Source organism: Aplidium turbinatum, chromosome 4 (genome assembly GCF_918807975.1).
Source record: "Aplidium turbinatum chromosome 4, kaAplTurb1.1, whole genome shotgun sequence".
In the NCBI taxonomy this organism is placed as follows: Eukaryota; Metazoa; Chordata; class Ascidiacea; order Aplousobranchia; family Polyclinidae; genus Aplidium; species Aplidium turbinatum.
The window spans coordinates 13,827,607-13,853,326 of NC_137475.1; the positions used below are offsets into that span (position 1 = coordinate 13,827,607).

General features: G+C 37.4%; 2 protein-coding genes across 2 annotated transcripts; both read right to left on the reverse strand.

The window, feature by feature from the left end:
• Positions 1 to 18,869, reverse strand: LOC145769371 (high affinity copper uptake protein 1-like). The gene is made up of 4 exons (XM_082580988.1): positions 17,607 to 18,869; positions 6,780 to 6,855; positions 4,646 to 4,811; positions 1 to 3,450 (listed from the first exon to the last, which is right to left on the reverse strand). Exons 1-4 carry the CDS (start codon positions 17,805 to 17,807, stop codon positions 3,249 to 3,251), a joined length of 645 nt encoding a protein of 214 aa, XP_082437114.1. The 5' UTR covers positions 17,808 to 18,869; the 3' UTR covers positions 1 to 3,248.
• Positions 18,870 to 21,218: 2,349 nt separating this feature from the next.
• On the reverse strand, positions 21,219 to 24,170 carry LOC145768705 (uncharacterized). The gene has a single exon (XM_082580278.1). The coding sequence runs from the start codon at positions 24,134 to 24,136 to the stop codon at positions 22,313 to 22,315; it is 1,824 nt and encodes a 607-aa protein (XP_082436404.1). The 5' UTR covers positions 24,137 to 24,170; the 3' UTR covers positions 21,219 to 22,312.
• Between the last annotated feature and the right edge of the window lie 1,550 nt (positions 24,171 to 25,720).

Sequence of the window (25,720 nt, forward strand, 5' to 3'; positions counted from 1 at the left end):
TTTAATATTTTACAAATTTCAAATGAAAACAGGAAAAAATCAACGCGATCTTGGGATCATATAAAAGCACACAACCATATTTTCACTTTGCTTTGTTTTTTTCACTAAAATCAAAGCAAAATTTTTCATAGGCCCAGATACTGCAGGGTAAAAAGATTTGTCTCTTGCCGTAAACGAAGACTCATGGCAGACTATCCTGCAGGGCAAAGATCGTTCTGCTTTAACTGATGTCGGCCAAAGAATACTGTTGAATTAATATAAAATGACTACTTTGCCAGCTAGGTGTGAATAAATCGAAAATATCTCAGATTGACACAACCTGAGGCTTGTTAAGCAATGACATCTCTCAAGTCACAACAAGTTAGATATAACATCAAATACAAAATTGCTCTGGGGGCTGCTTCAACTACAAAGCAGTTGCAGCACAAACTGCTAAGAAATCCACGTAAACGTAACAGCATGAAGCTAAAAAGAATCGGAAAATACAAAACAACAAATTTACTTGCGAAACGCAATTTTATGTGGCTATAAGATGATGAGAAAACAAATTCAGACGCAACTCAAAAAAGAACTATTTCTCCAAGCTGACTGCTCGTCGAATGAAAAACTTTGGTTAACGCGCGTCTTTCTCTGTTAGAATCACGATACACGACTTGGGCAAAACACAGCCCACCAAGGGTAAACTTGCCGATTTGATGTCTTGTAATGAGATTCTGAATTTGGACAGAAGCACATAGTCAAAGTAAGAAGATGGGCGGTTAAGAATATGAAATCATCAGTGAGGGTCTAGAAAATCTTCTCAAGCCCCAATCCATAACGGATATTTGTGAATACGAGCTTGCCTAAAATGATTAGCCACCATCTGTAACTTTTCTGACGTAGGCCGTTTTTTTTATTTAAAATTGAAATCATAGATTCACTTTTCAATGCATATTTGCAGGTATAAACAAGAAAACGGAAAGGTATTGCATAAGTAGGCCTGCGTTTATGTGAGAAATCTTCTATACAAAAAAGCAAGCAAGTTACATCTTTTTCTTCAGCGCAAATGCAGTCAAGCTTGCTTTACATTTTGTTTGATGTACCGTAAATGCTGTAGATCTTGCATTGCACTGAAAACAAGCTAAAAAGTTGCAATACAGGCTGAGTCAGGGTGGTCCAACACTGCGAGCATAGAGGGCCATATTAAACATCCCAGTAAAATTCATGGGCCGCATAAAAAATGATTTTCTTGTTCGCTACTTAAAAAGTGATTTTCAGCTATTAAAGAAGATACACTACATATCACAAACAAACCAAAACAATTCATTGTTTCTTGCTTTTGGTAACTGCGTCAACCTCTGCTTTAAATTCGGTGGTCGAAAGATGTAAGCAGGTATCCAAAGTTTCATTAGCCATTCTGTTTCGTCTTTTCATAAGTAAAAAGGTGGTTTCACAAATGTATGTGCTTCCAAACATTGAGCACACATTAAACTCCTTCGGAACGGATATTTCTTGGAAGCAAGCCAGATACTGTGGTTTACTATTGTTGTGGGTAAAAATACCTTTCTTCTCAAGTAGAATTGAACTCTCTGTTTTCTTAACACTTTTCCTTTGACACTCATGTTATAATTAATTATTTCACTTGGCTAAATAGAAGCAAGTTACCAGACAACTTCCAAGTGAATTTGATAATCTGTACTTGCAACAAAATGCAAAAATTTATTCAAAATTTTCTTGTTCTCACAATAGTCACCTTTTGACCTGCACTTTGATGATGTGCGATTTATTTAGGGCTGTAGCTACCGCAATACATTTATGTAAAACGTAGGCTACGTGTATTTTCAAGCGTAACTTGAAGTTAAATTTGCCGATTTAGTGTGATACTTTCTACTTATTTTCAAACACTTGTAGATTTTGCGCTGGAAATCCTGCTTGTAAAAAATGTTCACCGGCCGCATGCAGCGGCCAAAGTAATTTCCCTAATTAAGCGGTGTGACATGCTTTCAAAATTAAGAAAACCAAATTGTTGTTCAAGTCTTTTCACAGGGGATTTAAAATTGATAAGGTATTCCAAGAATGTCTGATTGTTTTGGCCCGTAATTTATGAAAATTAGAAAGTAGATAGCAATAAACAAAACTGTCAATAGCCTACTGAGCTTCGCCCATCAACACCACAACACACTTAAATGTAATAACAATTGACTCCACAATGTAATCTCGTGACTGAACTAAAATAATACATACAACTTCTCAAAAACAACTTCATCAAAACATGTTATGGCTTGTAAGAGTGAGAGAAGAGTCAAAAGTCTTGCAGTGGGTTTTGTTTCCTCAAACTTACATGATTTACAATCGTTTCTCAAACAATAATGTAAATTATGGTTAGGAAACTAGTTGTCTTAAAAAAGTAAACCGCTAATAATAAAAGCAATATTCAATGTCTTGACGAGAACACATGTAACATCATTGCAACGGCATCCTCAAAAGTAGAAAGATAATTTTCAAGTGAGAAAGAGCTAACACGTGACGACAGTAATATCAAGATGACAGGTATGAATTCTAAATAGATCAGAAAGCGCAAAGGATTTATGCTGAATGCCAACTAGCAAAAGTTGTCTTTTTCCACAGCAAAATCCATCATTTTCGCATTGATTTTACGTGTGCAGACAGATTTAACGTCTGCAGACGTTGAATCAACGCAAAAATGATGGATTTTACTGTTTGTGTTTACACCGTGTTAAGGATATCCACAGACGTTAAAATGATGTAAAAAGAACAATTCTTGCTAGCTGGGATTCAGCACATCTTTAGCGAAAAACTTGGTCATCTGGAAAGAAATTGCCTCTGTCATCACCTAAATAAGCTAACAGAACTAGTGAGCTGAAAAATTGTTACAATGACCAAAACCAAACCATTGCAGTACGGTAGGGTTAAAGTTCAATATTACAAGATTCGCCAAGAGTAAAAAAAGTGAAAAGTCTCAATAACTAGTGAGTATAAAACAACATTAAAACAATATGGTACTACATAAGGTATTTCAATAATCTTTATACAGCATCAATACATTTCAATACAATCTAAAAAAAAGCGATAAGTTGAAATCAACATGATGAGATGGCATCAAGAAAACCTATAAATTGAAGATCATTTTACACTAAGTAAAGGTAAAGTCGAAGATAGGTTGCACTTTGGGCGATACCAGTTTGAGCTCTCAAAAGGTTCGACTTTATGAAAAGGGCTTTTAATATGAATATACCAACAGCATAGTGTCAATGACAATGCTCATTGATGTCGACTATGACTGCCTTTTTCCAGCCAAAAATAAAATACCCAAGTGCTGCGCCGATTATAATTGATATCGCTAAATAGCCGTTATACGTCATAAATATAAGCATTAGAGCGTAACTGACAGTGACTTGAACCAGGTGGAGAAAGGTTTGTAGCCAGTGGGATCCTGCACACATGGAATGCCTGAAAACAAAAGCACGATTAAGTGAAGAAATTCATAAACTTTTATTCGAATTGACTTCACGTTGCAGCAAAACCATTTGCAGCTGTTCAATGATAAACATCTTTCAATGGGATTCATCCATCAATGCACCAGAAATGAGTGAGCAGACATTTGCTTGGAATTTTTCTTGCTTGTTCACCAAACAAAACCGAAGTCTACAAGCGATTCTTTGAATCTTTCTCAGTTGGCGTTTAGTTGTAATCTTTCTCAATGACAAATTGGCGTAAGGTTATTTATTTCGAGAGAAGTTTACTTTATTGAGTGGATGGTTGATTGAGACAAGGCCGTACAGTTTACTCATAGACAGATAACAAGTGTCCATTAACTTTATCATGTCTTTGATTTGTAATGAAAGCTGAAGCCAAATAACATGAATATTGGAAATTGCTAGCCGCAGATAACAAACCAAGACATTTCTCGTTCTTAACGTGTGAGGCTTTTACCACCTTATGTGGTGACGTTTTCTCAGACTACAGAGAGAAGTAACTGGAAAGCATCCGACCTTTGGTCCATATCGTCCAAGATATGCATGTATATCTTCTAGTCCATTTGGTGGGCGGATGACTATTGACTATGGCCTGCTCGTCAGCGCCATGCACGCAAGAAAAAAATGGCACTCCCCACTGGTATACGGTTAAAGGAAGAATCTCGACACACGCGAAGGCGATTTAGATGTAACCAATAACCAGGCATTTCCCACCAGGGACAGCTCAAGAGGACAGATGTCTGGTCGCCGTCAGGTATGAAGACGGAGACTCGCAGAGTCTACTTATATTGGCTCTCCCGTCCTCTTTCCATTTACGGTTCACAATCAATCATCCACTTAATGCAAAAGACATGGCCAGACGCCAAAATAGTTTGACGAAACAATGAAAATGCCAAACGGTATTGAACCAGTTTTATGGTCATACTTACACAAAACTACTCGCAAAAAGTGCCACGTGATCTACTTAGAAAGTTTCTGTTATTTTTTTTCCAACGTTGAAGATCGTGATTAATCTCAGCAAATATGTCTCGTTTGGAAAGATGATCTTGGCATATATTAATGCAACCATGCATGTACAGTAGTTCGTTATGATTGATGCTAACTAAAAAATTGCAACAAGAGCTGAATAAAATCAACAGCGTGGTGCTCCGAGGTTTTTGTACACTCACCCAGTGGCAGGACGTCTTTCGACCAATGTGTTTCCACTACCATTGCCACTTCCGAGTGTCACCCGCGTGTAGTCCATGGAGCGGCGAAGTAAAGTCTCTCTCAGAACCTTCAGCCCTTCATACAACATGGCCACTATGCAAACTGCAATGCAAGCCCCCACCATTCCTGAAATACAGATATTTCACATCATGAAATTAGTTATGCAAATAACTGTACACACAAACTCGATGTCTGAGGCCATGATTTTGAGAAAAATAATCTAAAAGCGTCTGTGGACCTGGCGTCTACCAATGTTGTCTACGAGTTTGTCGGAGAGCTTCAGATGCGGTAACTCCTTAGTTAGAAAAATCATCTCCATGTTTACCAGAACAAACTCAGCTTCACCTGTTCGTATTGCTGTACTCCTATCGTCGTAGGAACAATAGGCTGAATTCTGGGATTAAAAGTTTAAAAAAATTATAGTTTACTACAAGACAAGAGCACATAGCACTAGTTGCAAAAGTTTCAAAAACACAATTACTTTTAGATGGGTCAAGGCTTAATTGGATAAAGTGGTTTAGTTTAATGCGAAACTTAAAAGTAAGATGTTGTGACAGATGTAAAAGTAATTTTCACTTCCATTTGCATAGACCCAGTACAGTTTGTACAATCTCGTAGTAAAATTTACATTGAGAAAGTTTTCAATTTCCAACGACGAGTAAAAATGCAAATGATGCATTGGCAAGTGAAACCAGCCAGTTTCTTTGCAACTATATTGATGACTTAATCATAACATAACAAGCGAATTTCCAATATAAGACATGCAAAAGCCTACGTTCAATATCTTGACATGAATATCAAATAAGTTCACGTGATACCAAAAGTCGTTGATCTTCTGGGATCCCTATCCATACTATCAGGGAAGTCACATCGAACCAACATAACCACACCATCTTATACTGTCATGCAAATCAGCTTATAATCAAACATAGTCACTTTTAAGTCATAAAATTCACAAATTAGAGAACAAGAATTAAGACTGTAACTCCGAAGATTAACAAACGAGTTTCAAGTCCCTTTCAACCGGTGTATATTTAAATTACAGTCCATTTCTTCACTAACGTTTTTCAGCACAAACTCGAAAGCCAGTCATTAATTTTTAAAGAACAACCATCATGGCTGTAATCAAAAGCTCTTTAGTGGCTGCAAATTTTAATTGCGCCAACAGCTGTTTTCTGAGGCAATAAATTGGATTCAGATCATAATTAGTAAACAGTAGTATAATTATAGGAGTGGATCAGGATCAGTCTTGGAAGTTTTCTTGCCAAGTTCGATAAGACGTGGTCTTTTACTATTTTTTTATGGCATTTGGAAAATATAAAAATGTTTTGGCAATAATCATGTTATGGTTTATTTCTTGTGGTTCTACAGCTGCTAAGGTTTTTAGCTACAGGACTCATTTTCAATTTTGTGTCATGTTTACAATGTCACCCGACTTATCAACACTGTGTTATGCAAGAAAGAACACAATCGGTACCGTTTTTAAAGTTTTTGGTATGAGCCGACCTGAAATCGAACGTAGATGTACCAGCACTAGAGCTAAAGGCGATGATCACAGCCATTGAGCTGGTTTGGCAGTTAAAGCTTCCACCAGTTTTAGCAACTTTTACGAAAGAATGATAATTCTTGGTAAAATGCAGCAAAAACGGTGATAAATCACTTTAGACTTTCAACCATTTCTGAGCAGGGTATTGTTTTCTTTTAGACATATGTAATGGTTCGACTTTGCTTTGCAATGCAATGCTTTGAAGCTGGTTTTTTTTACTATAAGGAAGACTTTACTGTTCGATCGTTTTGTCGCACCACACGATAGAGCCGCTTCTCCAGAATGGTTTTGTTTCAACGTCGCCGGCGACTACGTGACCCAGTGATGAAACGAAGAGTGTCAGACCCATGCAAAACGTCGGCTCTCGAACAGTTCGAAAGAAAACGGTTGTGTCTTGGCAAAACTTGATGACACGTTTGACGGTGGACATCAAGATTGGCTGTTTTTCGTATTTCCCGACCACATAATCCAAAACTTTAACCACTAGAAGCTTTTAACTAATCATTGTACCATGTAACTCGTTCAAACATTAATTAAATTATAAATACCTCCACTGGAGTTGACAGTCCACTCATCAAAGAGAATGGGAACATTCTTCACTCCGAAATAGAATGTCATATGCATCTGAAAATAAATCACGTTTGAGATCTCGGCGGAGAACGTCTTACAAAGTATAATTATAAAGTGACATTTTGCAACTCAACAAATGGTTGCTCAATGCTCAGGTGGATAATGGGCGAAAGCCCATTGCGTTGGCACTTGGATTTTTAAGAAATACAGAAATGTAGTTGATCTGAAGTTCAAAAATCAAGCACTAACTTGGTCTACTAGTTATGCGGCTTTTGACCAAAACAAAGAAAATATCGGAAGTTTATCCATCTTTGTTTTTACAGACAAAACATACTTACAAAGGTCTCTATAGCAGTTCGTTGAACTCCCTTGAACCGATTTCTATACGTTTAATGAAATTCTAGGCAATACAGGTGCTTACTGCTTATGTGATATGGAACTTCAGAATGACGTAAATTTTCAAAGTAATTCATATGTTTTTTTATGATTTGAGCTAATTAAAAAAACAAAAAAACCTTAGCCCAAACAAACTGTAATAGGTAAGACACGATTGACAAAAGTGGGATCACATACCAAAGTAACCTTTCGATGCTGGGATCGCATAAAAACCTAACCAGCATCTGTTACCAGCTGAGAAGGCAGCACCGGAAATATCTACTCTACAGGCACCAATGCAATGCCATAAACGACGACAGCTTCCACAACGACCAACAAGGAAACTAAACTTTTAATAATAGAGCTTACGAATTTCCAGGATTATTTTTCCTTCTGGAAACCAACTAATGAACGACGACAACTTTTGTCTTGAAATGAGACCGCAGGATCGAAAACAAAAGCGAAATCGGTTGGAAATCAAACAAAGCTCTAGTGGAATAGGCAAATTTGACAAGGAAACTTTCAATTGCTCAGGAGTAACTGCACACACAAAAATATAGGAGATTTCTTGATGTACATTTTGAACCAAACGCTGACACAAATCGGCAATTACAAGCCATGACAACAATTCAAACTGCAAGCGATCCTGTGAAACGTTGCACAATGCACAATTGCACATAGGCATAGCAAACAAAATTGTCGCTAACTGACACATTTAGCAAAACCAGGCTGTGAAGTAGAACTCTCCTGCAAAGTTACAGTTGTTTGATTAATTATAATTATTCTTCACGGCATACAATCCTCAGTTAGGTCCATGAAATTGTTCCCTTCGTATGACACCAAGATAAGTTTGATGAAATAAACTGCAAACGAAGGCGATATATTGTCATCGACAGTGGAAGGTATGTCAGTTCAGCAGTAAAGTCACAGTTTACAGCAGAACTTTGCTGTTTCAGCGGTGTAGTTTGCATACTTGCAACTTCTGTTGCGCTCACACAAGGGCAATCATACAGTAGGTAGGGCAATCTACGTTTATGGCAACCCAGCTGGCAAAACTAGCCTTGTTTTTATCAATTTAACATTTTCGAACTGTCAGAACGTCTGCAATTTTGAGCTGGGAATTTCATACAAATTCTGAAAATAATAAATTATGCTATTGGTTAAATAAAGGATAAAATATACATGTAGTTCAAAAAGCATTGAACACTGACAAGTTCTTAATAGGTTGCGTACGAACATTACATAAGCTAACACCGGCTTTTACCACTTTTGATAACTTTTTTAATGATAATGAGAACGATGAAACAGTAATTGTGCAGGTATTTCCATCACGCTATTAGGTGTAGGCTACATAGATTGAGCAATTGGTGTTTGTCTGAACTGAAACTTTTTCCATCGAGAACATAGCATAAGATCATGCTTAAACTAGCATTTATACCAGGGGTTCCCAACCTTTTTCATACCCTAGCCCCCTTTGAAAATTTTGAAAAATCAATGGCCCCCCTATTTTTTCAACCTTTTGAAAAAATTGATTGATTGAATCTTTATCCTTGGACTGGGAAAGCTTCTTGGAGAGCTTAATCCTGGCAGTTTCGCATACTTTGAAGTTTGAATCACTGAAAATTTTTTCCCACGAGATTTCTGTCTCATTTACATATTTTGATAAAAGTTTGTATTAAAACCGTGTGAATGCAACATTTTCTCGTTGGCACGGTTGGTTCAGTGGTTTCATCCCCTGCCTAGTAATCGTGAGAACGAGGGTTCGACCACTTCGACGCCCGTCGAAGTCAAACTTTTTTTTTCTTTAAATTAATTTTTGCGGTGAACAAGAGCTTTTTAAAAAAAGTAGGGTTAGGGAAAGCTTACATTTTATTATCATTGCAGAACTTCATCGGCAAATAGTTATTTCGCAATCTGAATCAGCCAATCTCTCAAAACACTTTCGAAAAATCTTACTTTTAGAGTGACTAGAATCAATGAGACAGAAATCTCGTGGGAAAAAAAATTCCGGTCACCGAGATTGACAAAGTGAAGTTTCCGATTGATGAAGTCTTATTGCCGGGGAATTATTCCATTCATTAGATGCCGCTGAATGGGGAGCAGTCCTTAACATGCGTTGTTGAAGCGCACAACCCGAGAGTCGAACTAGCGCCGCTTGATCTTGAAGCGTCTTCGTTCCAGAACAACAACGTCACACAATTAAGAAACGTCACACAAGAAATTTTAATGGTAAAATTCAGTGATGTTTATTAGTCTCATACCAGCCGCAACTGTTTACAACTTTAATAGAAATCTTATATTATTGCTTTTGAAACAACCGGGAATTAAAAACCATTTCATGAAGATTTGGGCAAATGTACTAGTATTTTTATTAAATTTTAATTTATTTCTTTTGTTATACCCTATAGGCTAGTGTTGGAGTGGACTTAGAGATGATACATTAAAAATATGGTTATTTTTCAAAATTTGAAATGGCCCCCTTGAAAAAGGCTTATGGCCTATTAGGGGGTCATGGCCCCCAGGTTGGGAACCCCTGATTTATACAGTACAGTATACACTACAAAAAAAATACTCTTTAGAACAGGACGCATATACGTAATTGTATTCAACACTGCAAACTCTGTACAAACTGACAATTATTGAGAATTATCACCACCAGTTATTTTCGAAATGTCTCAACAACAGATGACGTTTGAAAGTGTTCAGTTGATTACTGGCAATTCAAAGTCAGGAATAGTCCAATTTCAAACGGCAAAAGTTGACGTTTGTACATTGTTTGAAGGTCTGGCAACGTTACGGCCATGCGAACATACAACAGCTTTTACCATGTGGGATTATGTAATACAGTATACTATACACACAGCACAAAACGATATAGCTGGAGTCAACACAAGGCTGAGTACGCACTATGAAACAGCGACCATTTGTCGGACAATGTCGCAGGGCTTCTCAACCCACCAACATCAACGCTGACTTTTTCACACCAGCATAAATATTTGCGGACTGACATAAAGTACATACGAGTTACAGTGAAATGTTTTACAAGTTTATTAAAATTGAGAATTATAGCTTAAAGTGTGTTTCTACTATCGTCATACGGTTAAGTTGGCTGAGCCACCGTACTTAATTTTATTCATACCTCGAGCTGAAAGTTCAGCTTTACACAAGTGCGTAGTCGCAAAAGGTAAAATGAGATTTTATTGCCGGTCAGATCATAAAGATTTTGGTTCTATTGATTAAACATTTGACCACAATTGAGTCCCATGAATAATTTGAAACTTGTATTTTCACATTTGTTGATTTTGCAAGTCACCTGATTGTTCTGGAATGTAGTCCTTTTCTAACCAAAACTGTAGCGCTGATACCTCAAAAGGATTTCGTGCCCATTCAAATGCTTGACTGCAATACCAACCAACTCGGAAAGAAATGTTCTCAGGTACTTAAGATTAGATCGAGAAACTTTCAGTACAACACTTTGAGTAGACATGACATTGTTCAAGCGCATAATGAAATCTTCCAACTGATATAATTATCAGTTCTGAAGCAGAAATTAGAAAATGTGAGCAATACAATCTAACTATTCGTGAAATGCAACGAGTTAAAAAAAAACAACTTCTTTCTCCAATAAAACTATACCGGTATGCTATGTCACGTCACACTTGCAGACTGAGGTCAATTGCACAGCAACAAGTCATATCGTCAGTAATTGCGTCACTTTCGTCTCAAAATCAATGGTGTTGCAAATTGCAATGATAATCCTGTTCTTATCACACGAGTGAAATGATGGGACAATTGGACAATGGACATAGATTTGCAAGTTGAGGACACAAGCAAGTTGAGATATTTGTTTGCCCAGGCAATTATTACTATACGTTTTACGATGATGTTAGTTTGCGACTTGTACTCCACCTACAGCAAACTAAGCCTACCTGGTGAGTGTTGGGTGTAGAACAAAAAGTTTGTACTCAGCTTGTGCCAAGCAAAGAAATAAAAACATACCAGCTTAGCTAAACTTAAAAAGCAATAAATCGTACGTCAGCATTATTTAGCAAGCCAACAAATGTAAAGTTTGTTGTTTGATGTTGAGATGGTCTGGCATTCCTGAAGACACAGATTCACACTTCGAACTTTGTAAACTTTGAGGATGCCACATGTGATAAACAAAATTGAAAAAAGTTTGCTCATCACAAGACAAATGCAGTTGAAGTTACTTCATCACATCAACGTCTCAGTAATTATGATGCCAAACGCTTCAGTGGTAGTGATCGGCTAAACATTAATTTACAAATTAAAAAATTAAACCGACCTGGCAACATCCTAGAGAGCAGTTTATGGTGTCTGATATCACAACACAAAAAAGCCGCCGGAAATCAAGAAACAATTTAAAATATTTTTAAACTGTTTTCTGAATAAATTTGTAACAAGTAGAACCTGGCAAAAGAATTCGATTCTAATCAGTCAAGAAATGACACAATCAAGAACTACCAATAATTTGCACCAATAAAGTATTTGACAACGTTGAATAAACGAAAACTTACACCTTAAAAGTACAAGGAATAGAATGAACTACACACATACTACATTAATAATGAGCCGGGAAAACAAACCATGCTCATTCGGAGTGATGAGTGCTGCAAATCAATGAATTGATATTTTTCCCATCACCGTGTGATCAAAACATTTATATACATCATGTTACTGTAGGTAACATTAAAGCATTCATTTTAAGTAAAACAAAATGTCAAAGATGGCTGCTTACGTCGTCAAATTGACTTTACAGGGATTGACACTAAGGCAAGTTTACTATGCTTTACACATCAGGGAGGAAAGATAAAAGAAAGCAAGATTGAAACAAGCAATAAACCGAGCTTGGTAACTGCTAAACTACGTAGTTGACATTCTCACATTCAATTGACCTTTGAAGAAAAAAAATTGGGCAAACAGTGCAGTTCAACGACCCTTCAATCAACCTAAATTACATAAGCTGTACGACATACATACAGACCCTTCAAGTGTCCATGTATTGACAATATTGCGATTCAAAGTGATTGAAAATTTGATTAAGTAAATGGGAGGCAATCTTTGTGACTAATTTCAAATACGTTCGTAAGTGCCTTTCAAAAACACAATGCCCTTGCCCCTTGGTGAGTATCAAACTCACAACCTGCCAAGAGTGGACCAATAATTGTTGTCACTACTTCGCCAATCACCCACCAATGATTACAATTGACAAGCGGCTGCATGGTGGAAAAAAAATAATTTGGTGTAAATTTTAATGGAAGAAACCTGACAGTAAGATGCCCAAGTGTACGACGCTACAGTAGGCATGGCACTGCTTAGTGCTTACATACCAGACAATGTCAATACATCATACGTGCACAACTGCACATTTGACAGGCATTAAGACCGTTTGCTATGTGCCGTTCTTCCTAGCTGTCCGGATAAGACTGAGCGCTCACTACACCGGCAAAGGTATGGCTCACAGTGGTGATTGCCTTGCCGAGGACATGGTCAAAATAACGAATCAACACTCAACAGCTCCAGCTTATTCTGTCAACAATCGATTGCGAATGTGTAGTGTTGAGATTTATGGTCCGGTCAGTAAGAAAAACTGTCCTTTTATGGTTTGGGAAACCTTATTAGCATTACTATAACCTTGAAAGCTCCTAACCAGGTTTTTACGGTGCCCTTTATTTATTTCAAACACAGACACTCTGAATAAAATTTCTCGAAGCAAGTGCTTAATTCTATTCAAGTTTGCTTTAGCGTTGGTGTTAGCCTTACTAGTTACAACTCAAGGGGGTTTAAAAGTATAAAACATTATTCAACAGCTTCATATTTCAAATTATTGCAGGGTGGCAATTGGCTCTAAGACTATTATGTCGATGAGGAAAATCAGTGCAAAAACTTGAATATAATGAGCGGCGTGATGGCATCTACCATAATGATTCCTTTATACTATGTTGGTTCTTGCAATCGAATGGAGTTTGCTGCCCCCCTCTTTTTATGGGGTCTGCTACTATTCGGTGAGTCCGATTCGGTGAGTTCCTAACCTCAAAACCAGTGGTTCCCAACCTGGGGTTCGCGGACCCCTTGGGGATCCGTGAGAAAGCATTTGGGGGTCCGTGATTACCTTGATAAATTTTGGAAAAAAAAAAGTTCTATATGCACGGATAGAGCACCAGCTATGCTCGGGAACAAATCCGGATTTGCTGCTTTAGTAAAAAACGAAGCTCTTTGCGTGGTTGTTTACCCATTGCTTCTTGCACAGGTAGGCTACGCCTTAGCAGCAAAAACTTTACCAGCAAGTCTCAAAGAAATTCTGACAAATTGCGTGAAAGTTGTTAATTTCATCAAAAGCAGAGCTGTAAAAGTGTAAACCACCGTACTTTTAAACCGCTCTGTCAAGAAGTAAGGTCAGATTACGAAGTACTTTTGTATCATTCTGAGGTACGTTGGTTATCTAGAGGAGAAGTTTTAAAACGACTGCAGCAGCTAAAAAATGAGGTATCAACTCTTTTGAAAGTAAAAGGAAGTCCCCTCTCAAAATTGTTTGAGAGTAAAAGGTTTCTATACGGCATGGCCTACTTAGCCGATATTTTTGGTCATATTAACAATGTTAATCATGGCATTCAAGGACCAGGTGTGACAATAATTGATGCAGCTGAAAAACTGAAAGCGTTTTTAGCCAAGTTGCCGGTTTGGAAACGCAGATTGGAAGCAGGTAATTACGCTAACTTTCCAATGTTAGAAGATCTTATCTTGATGGATGAAACTCAAAGAGAATGTACTCTTTTAATTTCTATGAGAGAAAAATTTTGCGCACACTTGGAAACCCTGCAAATCTCATTTCAACGTTACTTTAATTTAGAACACCTGCCGAACGAAGTTGAAACACGGATTCGAAATCTTTCTCTTTTTGACTTGAACAACATTAGCGATGACGATCTCAGTAAAGATGACCTAATTGCTTTGAGATTAAAAGAGTTATTACGCATTGAGTTTCATTCAAAAACTGTGGAAGAATTTTGGTGCTCACAACTGCAAACTTACCCATTCTTGGCAAAGCAAGCGATTATTATTTTGTTACCATTCATAACCACTTACCTTTGCAAGGCAGGATTCTCAGCTCTTGTTACAATAAAAACTAAACATCGAAATCGCCTGGACGTTGAAGATGATATGTGTGTTGCATTGTCAAAAACTCAAGCACAGTTCAGTCGTTTAGTTCAGGAAAGGCAACAACAGCCCTCTCATTAAATTTGCTTGCGTTGAAAAAGTTTCGGCATGGCACTTTGGGTCAACTTAATATTCAAATACTGCTGATATTTCTTGAACAATTTATTCATTTTCTTATTTAAGCAACTGTTTAACCCGATATTTTCCGCAAGAGTCATAGCGGCAATGCAATATGCAATAGCGGCAATGCAATATTTACTGCTAGCCAGCAAGTATAATGCTAGTTGAGTAGCATAATTATTACAATAGTCAATAGTATGTTGAGTTTCAGGCAAAATTTAGGTAGGGGTCCGCAGAATTAATAATTTGTCTCTAAAGGGGTCCGTGACAACAAAAAGGTTGGGAACCACTGCTCTAAACCCTAACCCTAAAACGGCAATGATAATTAGGCTACGGTACCCAATAATTAAAAAAAAAAATTGAAAAAATCACCGAATAGAGATCGGACTCACCAAATCGGACTCACCGAAACGGCCATTCCGCTTTTTATGATGGTTTGGAATCAGCGTCTTTCGTCTCCTCGTCAGTATTGTATGCAGTTCAGAATTGAAACAGGTAGCACAGTGCACATTACAGCGCAATTTGGACGAGCAAATACATTATGCTATCTGATAGTTCATTATTTCATTAATATCGTGGCTGAACACGTGAACAGTGCATTTGCAGAGCAGGAATGAAGACATTAAGTGTGCCGTAAAACTTCTAAATATAAATGACCCCACTAATTTAGCCATTCTGACACTCAATGGCACTTTTCAGGAGTTAGTGAAGCTTGATATCTCATGCGAAAACAACCATGTTAATATGACACGCTGCTAAAATATTGCCCAACAAAAACAAGTGGAAACGTTATGAAAAAATAAATTATAATTGTAACCTTGCCTTGAAAATCCTGGACCGAAAATACACAAGTAGAAACTTAATCTCCTTTAAATCAGCATAAAAACAACCACCACACCTCTTCAAACTACTAGTTCAGTATCCACTGTTTGTTCACACACTGTAACGATAATAAGAAGCTACGTGAATGCGATCATGGCAATGCCACAACAAAACGATGAAATAAATTTGATCTCAGATCAGTTTGTGCTACAATCTCCAACAACGTCAAAGCAAGTAAAACCAATCAAAGTTGAATGGCGACTTTTTGATGAATCATGAAGGATATGACAAAGCAATGAAAACAATCAGACAATCCAACTAATGGTCGGCTTCGAGTTGTTTTGCATCACATGATGATGTAAGATAAGCGACGTTCAAGCCATGACAAACCAGCAAAGTCGTTCAGATTGACAAACTTCGGGGTTACGTAATACAGTAGTTCCACCGGTAAGCAAGAATAACAAGAAACGAAATAGATCACTTGACAACCGTTTTATAATATTACGATAGGTTGTACGTTAATTACAAGCATTGTATCATCTCACTTAGCAAAGTTTGCTGATAGTAAATTAGTGAAGCTACCGAAGATAAGTGAGAAAACCTCTGCCACGCCTTTACCTATTGCTATGCATTGCACAATTGAAACGCGGTGACGTAGGATGGTTACAGCAAGTAATTTCACAACTATTCACAAAAAAAGTGGTAAGTATTAGAAATTACAAACAAAGCAATGGCTTTTTCAAAATGTCATTGGTCATAAAATCATTGAAGTACATACCATGCTATCTTTTTAGGACTTTTCCAAACTCACAACTTCATTACGACAAGCAAATCTTATCTCACAACAAACCTAGTAAGATAAAAACTATGACACTGATAACATTTTGCAACTGCATGTGCGATTACCGAGAAAATGCAAAAAAAATAAACAAGTTTCAAAACGAAAGAGCTTAAAGATTTTTTGGTATCATTATCATTACGTATCTAAATTATTCACTACTGATTTCTTCAACAAACTGGAATCCTTATTCCCGAAGTTAATTTTCATTGAACTCCTCATCTTGTGTGTGTGTGTAAAGCTGGGTTCAATTATTGTACCCGGTCTGCTGCTTGCGGTTGGTTATATTGCTATGAAAAGCTGCTACGATCAGCTGTTTTGTAGTGATTATGCATAGGAGTGATCGAATATTTCTAGATGATGTGCAACAGTTGTTCTTCGCAGAAAAGGTCAAGTGATTCTTACTAAATTTTGTCTCCACAACTACGCGTTGAGAATTGTGGCCACATTTCTAACTCACATAACAAGGTAAAACTAAATGATATTGTAGAAATTTTAATAGGCCAATCAGGAACTATATAGTTTGCAGTTGTGCTTTCACTTGCCGTTTTTATAACGATTAACTTATGCAACCATTCTTGCTTGACACTAGAACTTCGCGGAAAAAGTACACCTACTGTAGAACTCCGGCAATGTCGATACTGTCTGATTTTCGAGCTTCTCGCATACATAAAACACTGTTTTACAGCAAGTCATTACTATTGATAAAGATAGTAGCGTGTGAAACAAGACATTTAACGCAACGCGTGACTTAATAAGTATTAAAATCACAGCAAGCCACTGGGAATAAGTTATGCATCTGAAAGGCTAATGTCGAATTCGACAAGTTCGAGGTGTAACTCAAAATAAAATCTACTGCAAGATTTTGTTTTCCAATCATTCAACTGAAAGTAAACTTAATAAAAATTTGTTCGACAGCGTGAAATTAGAGAATTGTGAGCGAACAGCAACGAATTGAACTTAGAAAAATGTCAAAATCTACACTGCCGATATTCTTGTGTTAAAAATGTGTGATGTACGAAATGATTGCAAATGGTGTAAAAAGCCAATAGAAAGTAAACAAAAAGTACAAAACGAATGAGTAAAACAAAAACAAGGACTAAAAGTTTTATTTGTATTGTTTCTGATAAATAACATTCAAAGACGTTGTAAAATTCTCCCTGTGTTTTTCTCCACTTTTGTTTCAGTTCAATAGCCTTCTTACCTCTCAAGAGTATTGCCCAGGTCATGATATTGTGGTTTCCCTATCCCAACTTGTTTGCCTTTTCTTTAAATCAACGTTTTCAATGTACTTAATATGGTGTTTGCCGTTTTTAATAATACACTTCACGGTTTGACCTATCGTTGTTGCTGCGGAGGACCTAGTTAAGACTCTAGTTGCATGAGGTAAAAACACGATAAAAGAAGAAGTTTTAACTTCATACACTCACATTATACACGGGTTATATTAATTCTTACCAACTCATCTTACCATCATTTCGCCAGACATAGAGACATGGTGGTCATTCATGTCCATTGGAGTGGAGTTGGAATTAGTAAACATGTCTGGGCTTGCGGCTGATTCCATTTTCATATCTTGCCCACGAGAAGATAGAAAAACGTATACAAAAATAACCGAAAGGAAACTAAATGTGAAGAAGTACAGCTGGATCTTTCTAATTGTACACCACATACATGAATTAAGTAAACACGAAACCTGTTAAACACAAAAAAAACAAGCAAATTGATGTGAAATCTTAACACAAAAGTTAATGACGCAGTTACATTTTAAAATGAGGTTAGAGGAAAGTAGGGAAGCGATTTTATTGTTCATACAGCAAAAAAAAAAACGAAAAGCATTCAACAGAAAGGTTTAAAAATAACATTACCGGAATAAGAACTTTCCGTTTCACTGCAATTTTCAAATAAGAGAAAAAAGCATAATGTTGAAATAAAAACAATATGTTTGCTTCAAAAATTAAAATACAATCTAATGACTTTGATCAAAGCACACAAATCAAAATGCGCAACAAACTGAGATGTTAAAGAATCAGGATCCAGATTTACTGCTAGCCAGCAAGTATAATGACAGCTAAACACAAAAATACATAACAATGCATAAACGTGAAGAAAGGCGTTCTTCCCGGCTATCAGCACAAGGCTGATTACTCACTAGCACAGCGAGCTGCAGTGACGCTTCGCTAACCAGAACGGTGTAGCTTCCACGCCAGCCATTGAGACCTCCAATTAAACGTTTAAGTTATTTTGGCAGCCGATTGTAGCATCGAATAGACAGCGATAGACACGTGTTTCGCCCATGAGGCTGGGCTCATCAGTATCGCACCGTATTCTTGCCACTTGAGTAATCGACCGCCGCTTTACCAACAAATAAAAAATAAATGCATAAACGTTAATACAACATAAAAACACATTGACGATACCATTTATATGAACAATAATGCACCTCAATATCAATGCAACTTTCTTATACGAATTTATAGGACCAAAAACTCTACATTAACGTCAGACAATTTGAATTATCCTTGCAGCTAAAAAAACAAGCATGCGATACATGACTTGGAAGGAGAATTTATCAAATACTGCACCAGTACCAAAAGTTTGATTGTTTCCACAACAAAACTGCTCATAGCATAACAGAATAGCTCACTTTCAATGATCCTGTAATAAAAAATTAATAAACAAGCAAAAATACTTTGGTGCAAAGCTACAAACAAATCAATCAGAACCAATTGAAAAAAAGGAATATATATCGGTATTTAACGTTATTTTCATTATGCAGCATTCTTCTAGAAGTTATCACTCATCATAATCCATCGTCGGTTTGTTCCCCACTAGTGGGGGTGGCCGATTGTTTCCGCGCAGCAATTGTTTTAATCCCTTTTCTCCATTTCACCCTGTCCCTTGCATCTTCCTCCTTCAGTCCGACTTTTTTAAATTCATCCTTCACTTGTTGTTTCCACGTTCTTCTTGGACGACCGCGTTTCCTCTTCCCATCCACCTTTAGATCTAGTGCCTTTCTAAGAAAACTTCCTTCCTCCCTCCTTATCACATGTCCATACCATCTTACTCCATTTGCCCTTGCCAGTTGGTCTATGGTCTCTCTCATCTCTAGCATATCCAACAATTCTTCAGTCCTTTTTTCCCTTCTCGTTTTCACCCCACACATTGCTCTCACCATTGACCTTTCCGTTCTTCTCAGGATTGCCAGTTCACTCTCTCTCAATATCCATGTCTCGCTACCATATAGCATTGCAGGCCGCACACAGCTCCGATATACTTTCCCTTTCATCCTTAGTGAGAATTTTCTGCCATACAACTTTTTACCTCACCGACTGTAGTTAACCAAAAACATTTGATATCAATTGACTACGAGATGACAGTGCAGTTGTTTGTCACAATTAAATGCTCTGTTTTTGTTACTTCACAACAAAATGAGTGTGTTTAAGTTGAAATAGATGGATTTTACTTTGAATTCCTGCTGCCAGGGTGAACTATCATGTTCAATTACACGCTAAGGGAGAAGCAGAGCCAAAATAATGTGGAAAAAATTAAAGATTGAATGTCATACAACAACATCACTCAGCCAACTATTAAGACAGTATAAAACGACTTTGACCTGATAACTAAAACAGCAGCTTATATACATAGCCAAGTTTTCCTGAGAGTGCTGTTTTTCAACAACACTCGGTGTTTTAGAGTTGGAGTAGAAAAACTTTTGCAACGCATTTCGCACACCAGTAATTGGCAAAATATTTCGACGTGATGAAACATCATCAATTGCAAACAACCCAAGGTCAAACAGCATAGCAAGGAAACGCAAGTGGCGTCAAAGTGACGATAACGAAAAGCTTCCTACCAAACCAAACATCGTGAATGTACTTTCAAAGTGGTAAAGGAAATGAAAGTTTGTATCTAAACGGAGCTTTACATGAAAACAACACATTGAAGAGGATGATAATACAACGTAAAAGCTTTGCGCAACAAATAAAAAATAACACTACAATTCTAAGAAATCCACATAACAGGTTGTTGAAAAATCACACAGCATGGAAAACTGTGCAATGAAGGAAAGAGGTCAGTTAACACGTGACAATGCAGCGGTGTGCTGAGTAAAATCAACAAAAGTGAAGAGCCATTAGTTTGCAAACATCATCTTATTGGTTTTCTACAAACAAATCCATCAGCCGTTCTACCTTTAGCCGCAGTCTATACGCCTTAGCCCACTTAAGGTGTAATGAATGATGCTGCATTCCATTGTGCAAGGCACACGTGAGCGCTGAGCAGTGCATCAATCAACATCTAAATTTGGTTTTGTCTTCACTAAATGGGGGTGGCCGATTCTTCCCTTGCAGGAAATGGTTCAGCAAAATACTGCAGCTGAATTCTGGGCGGCTAGTTGTCCTGTTTGTTTAATTTTATTCCGTTACTTCGAATAAAAACAGGCAATGACAAGACAAACGCCTCAACCTCCATCATGCCTCATAAATTTCCATCATAAACCTCAGACTAAAGAGCAAGAATACTAGACAGTACAGCAACAATATAACGGATTGAAATACATTCACATGAGAAAAGAACAATGTTCATTGGTAAGCGTTACACTTTGAAGTAACCTTCTAAGAAGCAAGCTTCAAAGCTATATCAACAAGTCAACAACCACTTTTCAATTAGCAATCCAGCTTTAAATCAATGGACTAATAATTTCGGAATGGCCCGTTTCGGTGAGTCCGATCCCTTAACGGCGGATTTTTTCAATTTTATTTTAAATTATCAGGTACCGTAGCCTAATTATCATTGCCGTTTTAGGGTTAAGGGTTAGAGGTTAGGAACTCACCGAATCGGACTCACCGAATAGTAGCAGACCCAATAATTTTCATTGTACCCAGCATATGCTTAATTTGCGTACACACATAATAAATAATCTAAACAGAAAAACAAAAGCATGCAAATATTTAGGATTGTTTATGATTAAATGAAGTAAATACATCCATTATGATATTGATAAACAATTAATCATGAAAAACTGTTCTGACAGTAAAAAGAACATCAAACTAATACATAAGATGTGAATTATATAGTATAATATAGTAAAAACTGCATTGAAATATAAATAATACCACAAAAATGAACTGTTATCATCACATTACATCACAAGGATCAATATTTTTTTGGCAGCTCCAAATAATACACCAAAAATATACATTTAAACACAATGAAATGTCATGCTGGTATCATAAGTACACAGCCTGAGATGATACCGAGAATGATGACCACATAACGTCGATGAAACACCTAAATATTATTGTGCAAAACAGTAATTTTGTAAAATAACTTAAACACAATCCATATTTTCTTCTTTTCATGGCAATCTGTATGTGTATTACAGAGTGGTTGAAACAATGCAAAGCTCTTATTGTAGCCTCCACTTATTGAAGGCAATTCATGACAAAGATACAATTTAGCATATTATGACCCCTTTAACAAGTACTTTAGCATTTGGCTCAAATCAGATATAAGAGTCATTAATTGAAATGATAGCCCATTGTTGCGCAAGATCCAGAACTACGCTTTTCATGTGATCTTAGTTTCTGCCATTCCTATGTGTAGAGCACCAAGCTTTATATATCAATACATCATAGATATTACATTAATAAAAAGATTTATTATATTTTACAAAAAAAAATAAACTACAAATAAATAACAAAGTTTTTCACACTTAAGCAAAGCACCAGTTACAATCAATTATACTTTCAAGCAAGTTATACTTTTACAAGGCATTGACACATGAATCTTATCATTAAAACATACCACTGAATAATACAGCATATGCAAACAAAATATAAACAAAAATGGGTACTAAGACAAGTCAGCAGTTGTGAACTGAGCAAGCGACAACTGAGCAAGTGACAACTGACAACTCAGCAAGCAACCTTTCAGCAAGTGGCTGATGTTAGTTAATGATGAAATCGAGTAAGTAACGACTGAGCAAGCCACAACTTGACATGTCACAAGTCAGCAAATTCAGTTTGGTAAGCCGTAAGCGTAGTAAGCGATGACCAAACAAGTCCAATGTGAGCATATAATAAACCTTATTTGTTGACTTGGACAATAGCTGAAATGTAATTGCAGAGTTGAAGCACTTGCTGAGTTGTCGCATGCTGAGTGATTCGACAACCATTAACACACTAAACAACTTTTATCATCAGAAGTTTGGGTTGCTTTGGTCCGCATTAATTCAGCTAAATCTCTGCGTTGGATGCCTAGCAACCCTTCATACAGTCCCTTGATTGGGTGTTGCTTTGCCAACGTACAACCATGAAGCCAAATTAACAACATTCTGTGGCCATGTTCTTTGTAACTTTTACTTCCAGTGTACTGTTCCTCAATAGCTTGTAGCTGCCTGTCAGTAAAACCCCAATAAAAAGCTAACTGCTTCCACTCTATTGCTTTAAGATGTTTTGATGCAAGTCGATACAACAAAGTTCTTAAGTGCTGAGTGCCTGGAGTCTGATCTGGCTTAAATGAAACATTAGTCAATAGATTCCTTGCCCCATCTGGGTTTTGAGTCAAATAATAACAATAGTACCTTTCTGCTTTTAAAATCATATCAACAATTGTAACATAATTTCCTCGTGCAGCAACATCAAGTGGTGTTTTACCTTTCAAATCTTTGATATTATGATTTGAGTGAGCTAACAGTAACACTTCAGTGATGTCATACAAGCCATTTTCAGCAGCCAAATGAAGAGGGGTTTCACTACGTGCATCTGGAACACTGGCATTAGCACCAGCTTTCACCAAAAGTTTTGTAATATCTAAAAAACTTCCAGTTACAGCAAAATGCAGCGGAGTCTGGTTATGTTTATTTCCAGCATCAAAGTCGGCATCATGTTCAATCAAAACTTCTGTAGTCCTAAGATGACCTCCAGCAACCGCGAGGTGAATGGGGCAAGTTTCATCTTCAGTTTCTGCATTTACATCCACTTCATATCGCAAAAGTTGTTCACAGAATTCAGCACGTCCTTCTGAAGCGGCGACATGGAGAGGGGTTTGCTCATTGTTATTTGTTTCATTGACATCACAATTTGCTTCAACCAAAATAGGAACTAAATCCCCAAAACCATGCTTGGCTGCAATGTGCAAAGGTGTGTTTCCAGCTTTGTCTTTTAACTTCACATTGCATCTAAATTGCACCAGTTGAGTGACTAGCGCTGTTTGACCATATTTACAGGAAATATGCAGACAAGACCTGCCATTATCATCAACTACATTTCCGTCAAAATCTTGCATTTCCTCACTTAATATTTTAATAACATCAATATGATTGTTTTGCGCAGCACAATGCAGCCACGTATAACCATGCTTATTTCGTGACTTGGGCTTAGCACCTGCATGCATCATGTGCTGTACACAAGCTTTATGACCAAACCAAGCTGCCCATAAAAGAGTGTCCATTCCAAATTTATCAGCTGCATCTATTGTAGCACCTTCATCAAGCAACATTTTTAAAATTTCTAAGTGACCATTGCCAGCAGCCCAGTGCATTGGTGTCCTGTCATGCTTATTTCGACAGTTAATATCAATGCCACTTTTTATCAGTTGTTCCACCAGAACAGCATCACCGCTCCTGCATGCATCATGGAAGTCTTTTTCATCACCAACCAAAATCTCATCATCTAAATCAATGGAACTGTTTGCAAGAGATGTACCAGTTACCCTACTTCCACTAATTGGTGCTCTATGGTCAAACAGAATACTTCCTGCACTACCAATAGAATCTGTTTCCAAACTAGCATGCCGAAGAGATGAATGTTTGTGTCTCACACCAGAAGCCGGGCTCAAGTGATTTCCTCTGTTTTTACCAACAACATTAACTCCAGTGTTTTGTTCATCTCTGATAGTGTAATTGCCATTTTCCTCCTTTCCAAAAGTAGCTTGAGCAGAGAGTCTTTCTCTTTCTTCACTCTCAGTAACAAGAACTTTTGGAAGTTGCTGAGACATTTAAAAAGCACTCACTTTGTGTATTCAGCAAGTCATCTAGTTGATGTACCGGTATATCGTGCAGCAAATATAAAAACAGGCAACACCTATCATGCCGAGTAAACAGCAATTTTACAAAACACAGCAACTACACACTCAGTTTAACAATCCTAAACAATTATAATAAATAAACTATTCAGTTATATGGAAATAGCTGCTGTGCAACTACCCTGATTACACTAGCTTTATTTCATATGATGCAACTAAACCAAAATTGTACAATGACTGAAACATACTGTTCATGTAGACTATAGGATTAGGGGATAGGCATAACTGAAATATTGCAGCAGGCTAAAGAATTAATTAATACCCAAACATAAAATGTGCATGAAAAGCTTCTGGAACGTGACTTCTGAAACGAAGAAGCTTCAAGATCAAGCGACGCTGGTTCGACTCTCGTGGTGTGCGCTTGAGCAACGGACGTCAACGACTGCTCACTATTCAGCGCCATCTAATGGGTGGAATAATTCTCCGGCAACAAGACTTCAACAATTGGAAACTTCACTCTGTCAATCTCGGTGACCGGGCCTGCGTCAGTGATTCAAAGCCTCTACGTCTACAACAGTGTTTTTCAACGTTTTTTGGCCCAACGCCCCCTTCATTAACTAGCAAAATTTTACCGCCCCCCAACAAAAACGATTAGGCCTAATTACAAAAAACGAAAAAAAAAATACTATTAATACTACAAAAGTGCTTAAATGCCAAGCAGAGTGAATTACATCAAATATAGGCTAGTTATCATTCTCTAAAACCCTTACAGCCTGTTTTACCCAAAAAAGGGGGATCATCAGAAGGTCCTTATTCAAATAGAATTACATTTATATTAGAATAAGGACCTTTTGATGATGCCCCAATTAGGGCGAAACAAGCTGTAACGATTTTAGAGACAAGTAACTATATTTGATGAAAAGCAAATATATATTTGCGAGCATGAAAACAATACAGGCCTACTGGTAGTCAGTGTGAACCTTGGGCTTGGTGAGAAAGTGCCAGTTTCTTCACATCTGGTGTAAAGCCAGTGAGGAACATTCGAAGATCACCTCTTACGAATATGTCAAGTGGATTTTTCTGTTTGGTAGGTAGCAGAACAACACAGCTGAATCCCTTTTCCACCAGGTATGAGGTAGGAAATGCTACCACGAAGATACGAGCTCTTTGACGAAATCGTTACGCTGGGCAGTAGATGGTTTAAACCAGAATGCCCCCTAATAATCAAAACGCCCCCCTAAAGCCTAGGTAATCATACCGCCCCCCTACAAAATCAAAACGCCCCCGTTGAGAACCACTGGTCTACAAGTAGGTGAAACTGTCAGGATTAAGCACTGCAAGAAGCTTTCCAGGTCCGATGATAAAGATTCAATCAAGCCATCAAATTTAGAGCACCACCAGTGGGTTTTATTATACAGTACCGTACTGATAGTGGTGCACGGTCGTTTGGTCGACAGACATTTGGTCGACAGGACGTTTGGTCGACAGGACGTTTGGTCGACAGGACGTTTGGTCGACAGGACGTTAGGTCGACAGAACGATTCATTTTTGGGTTAG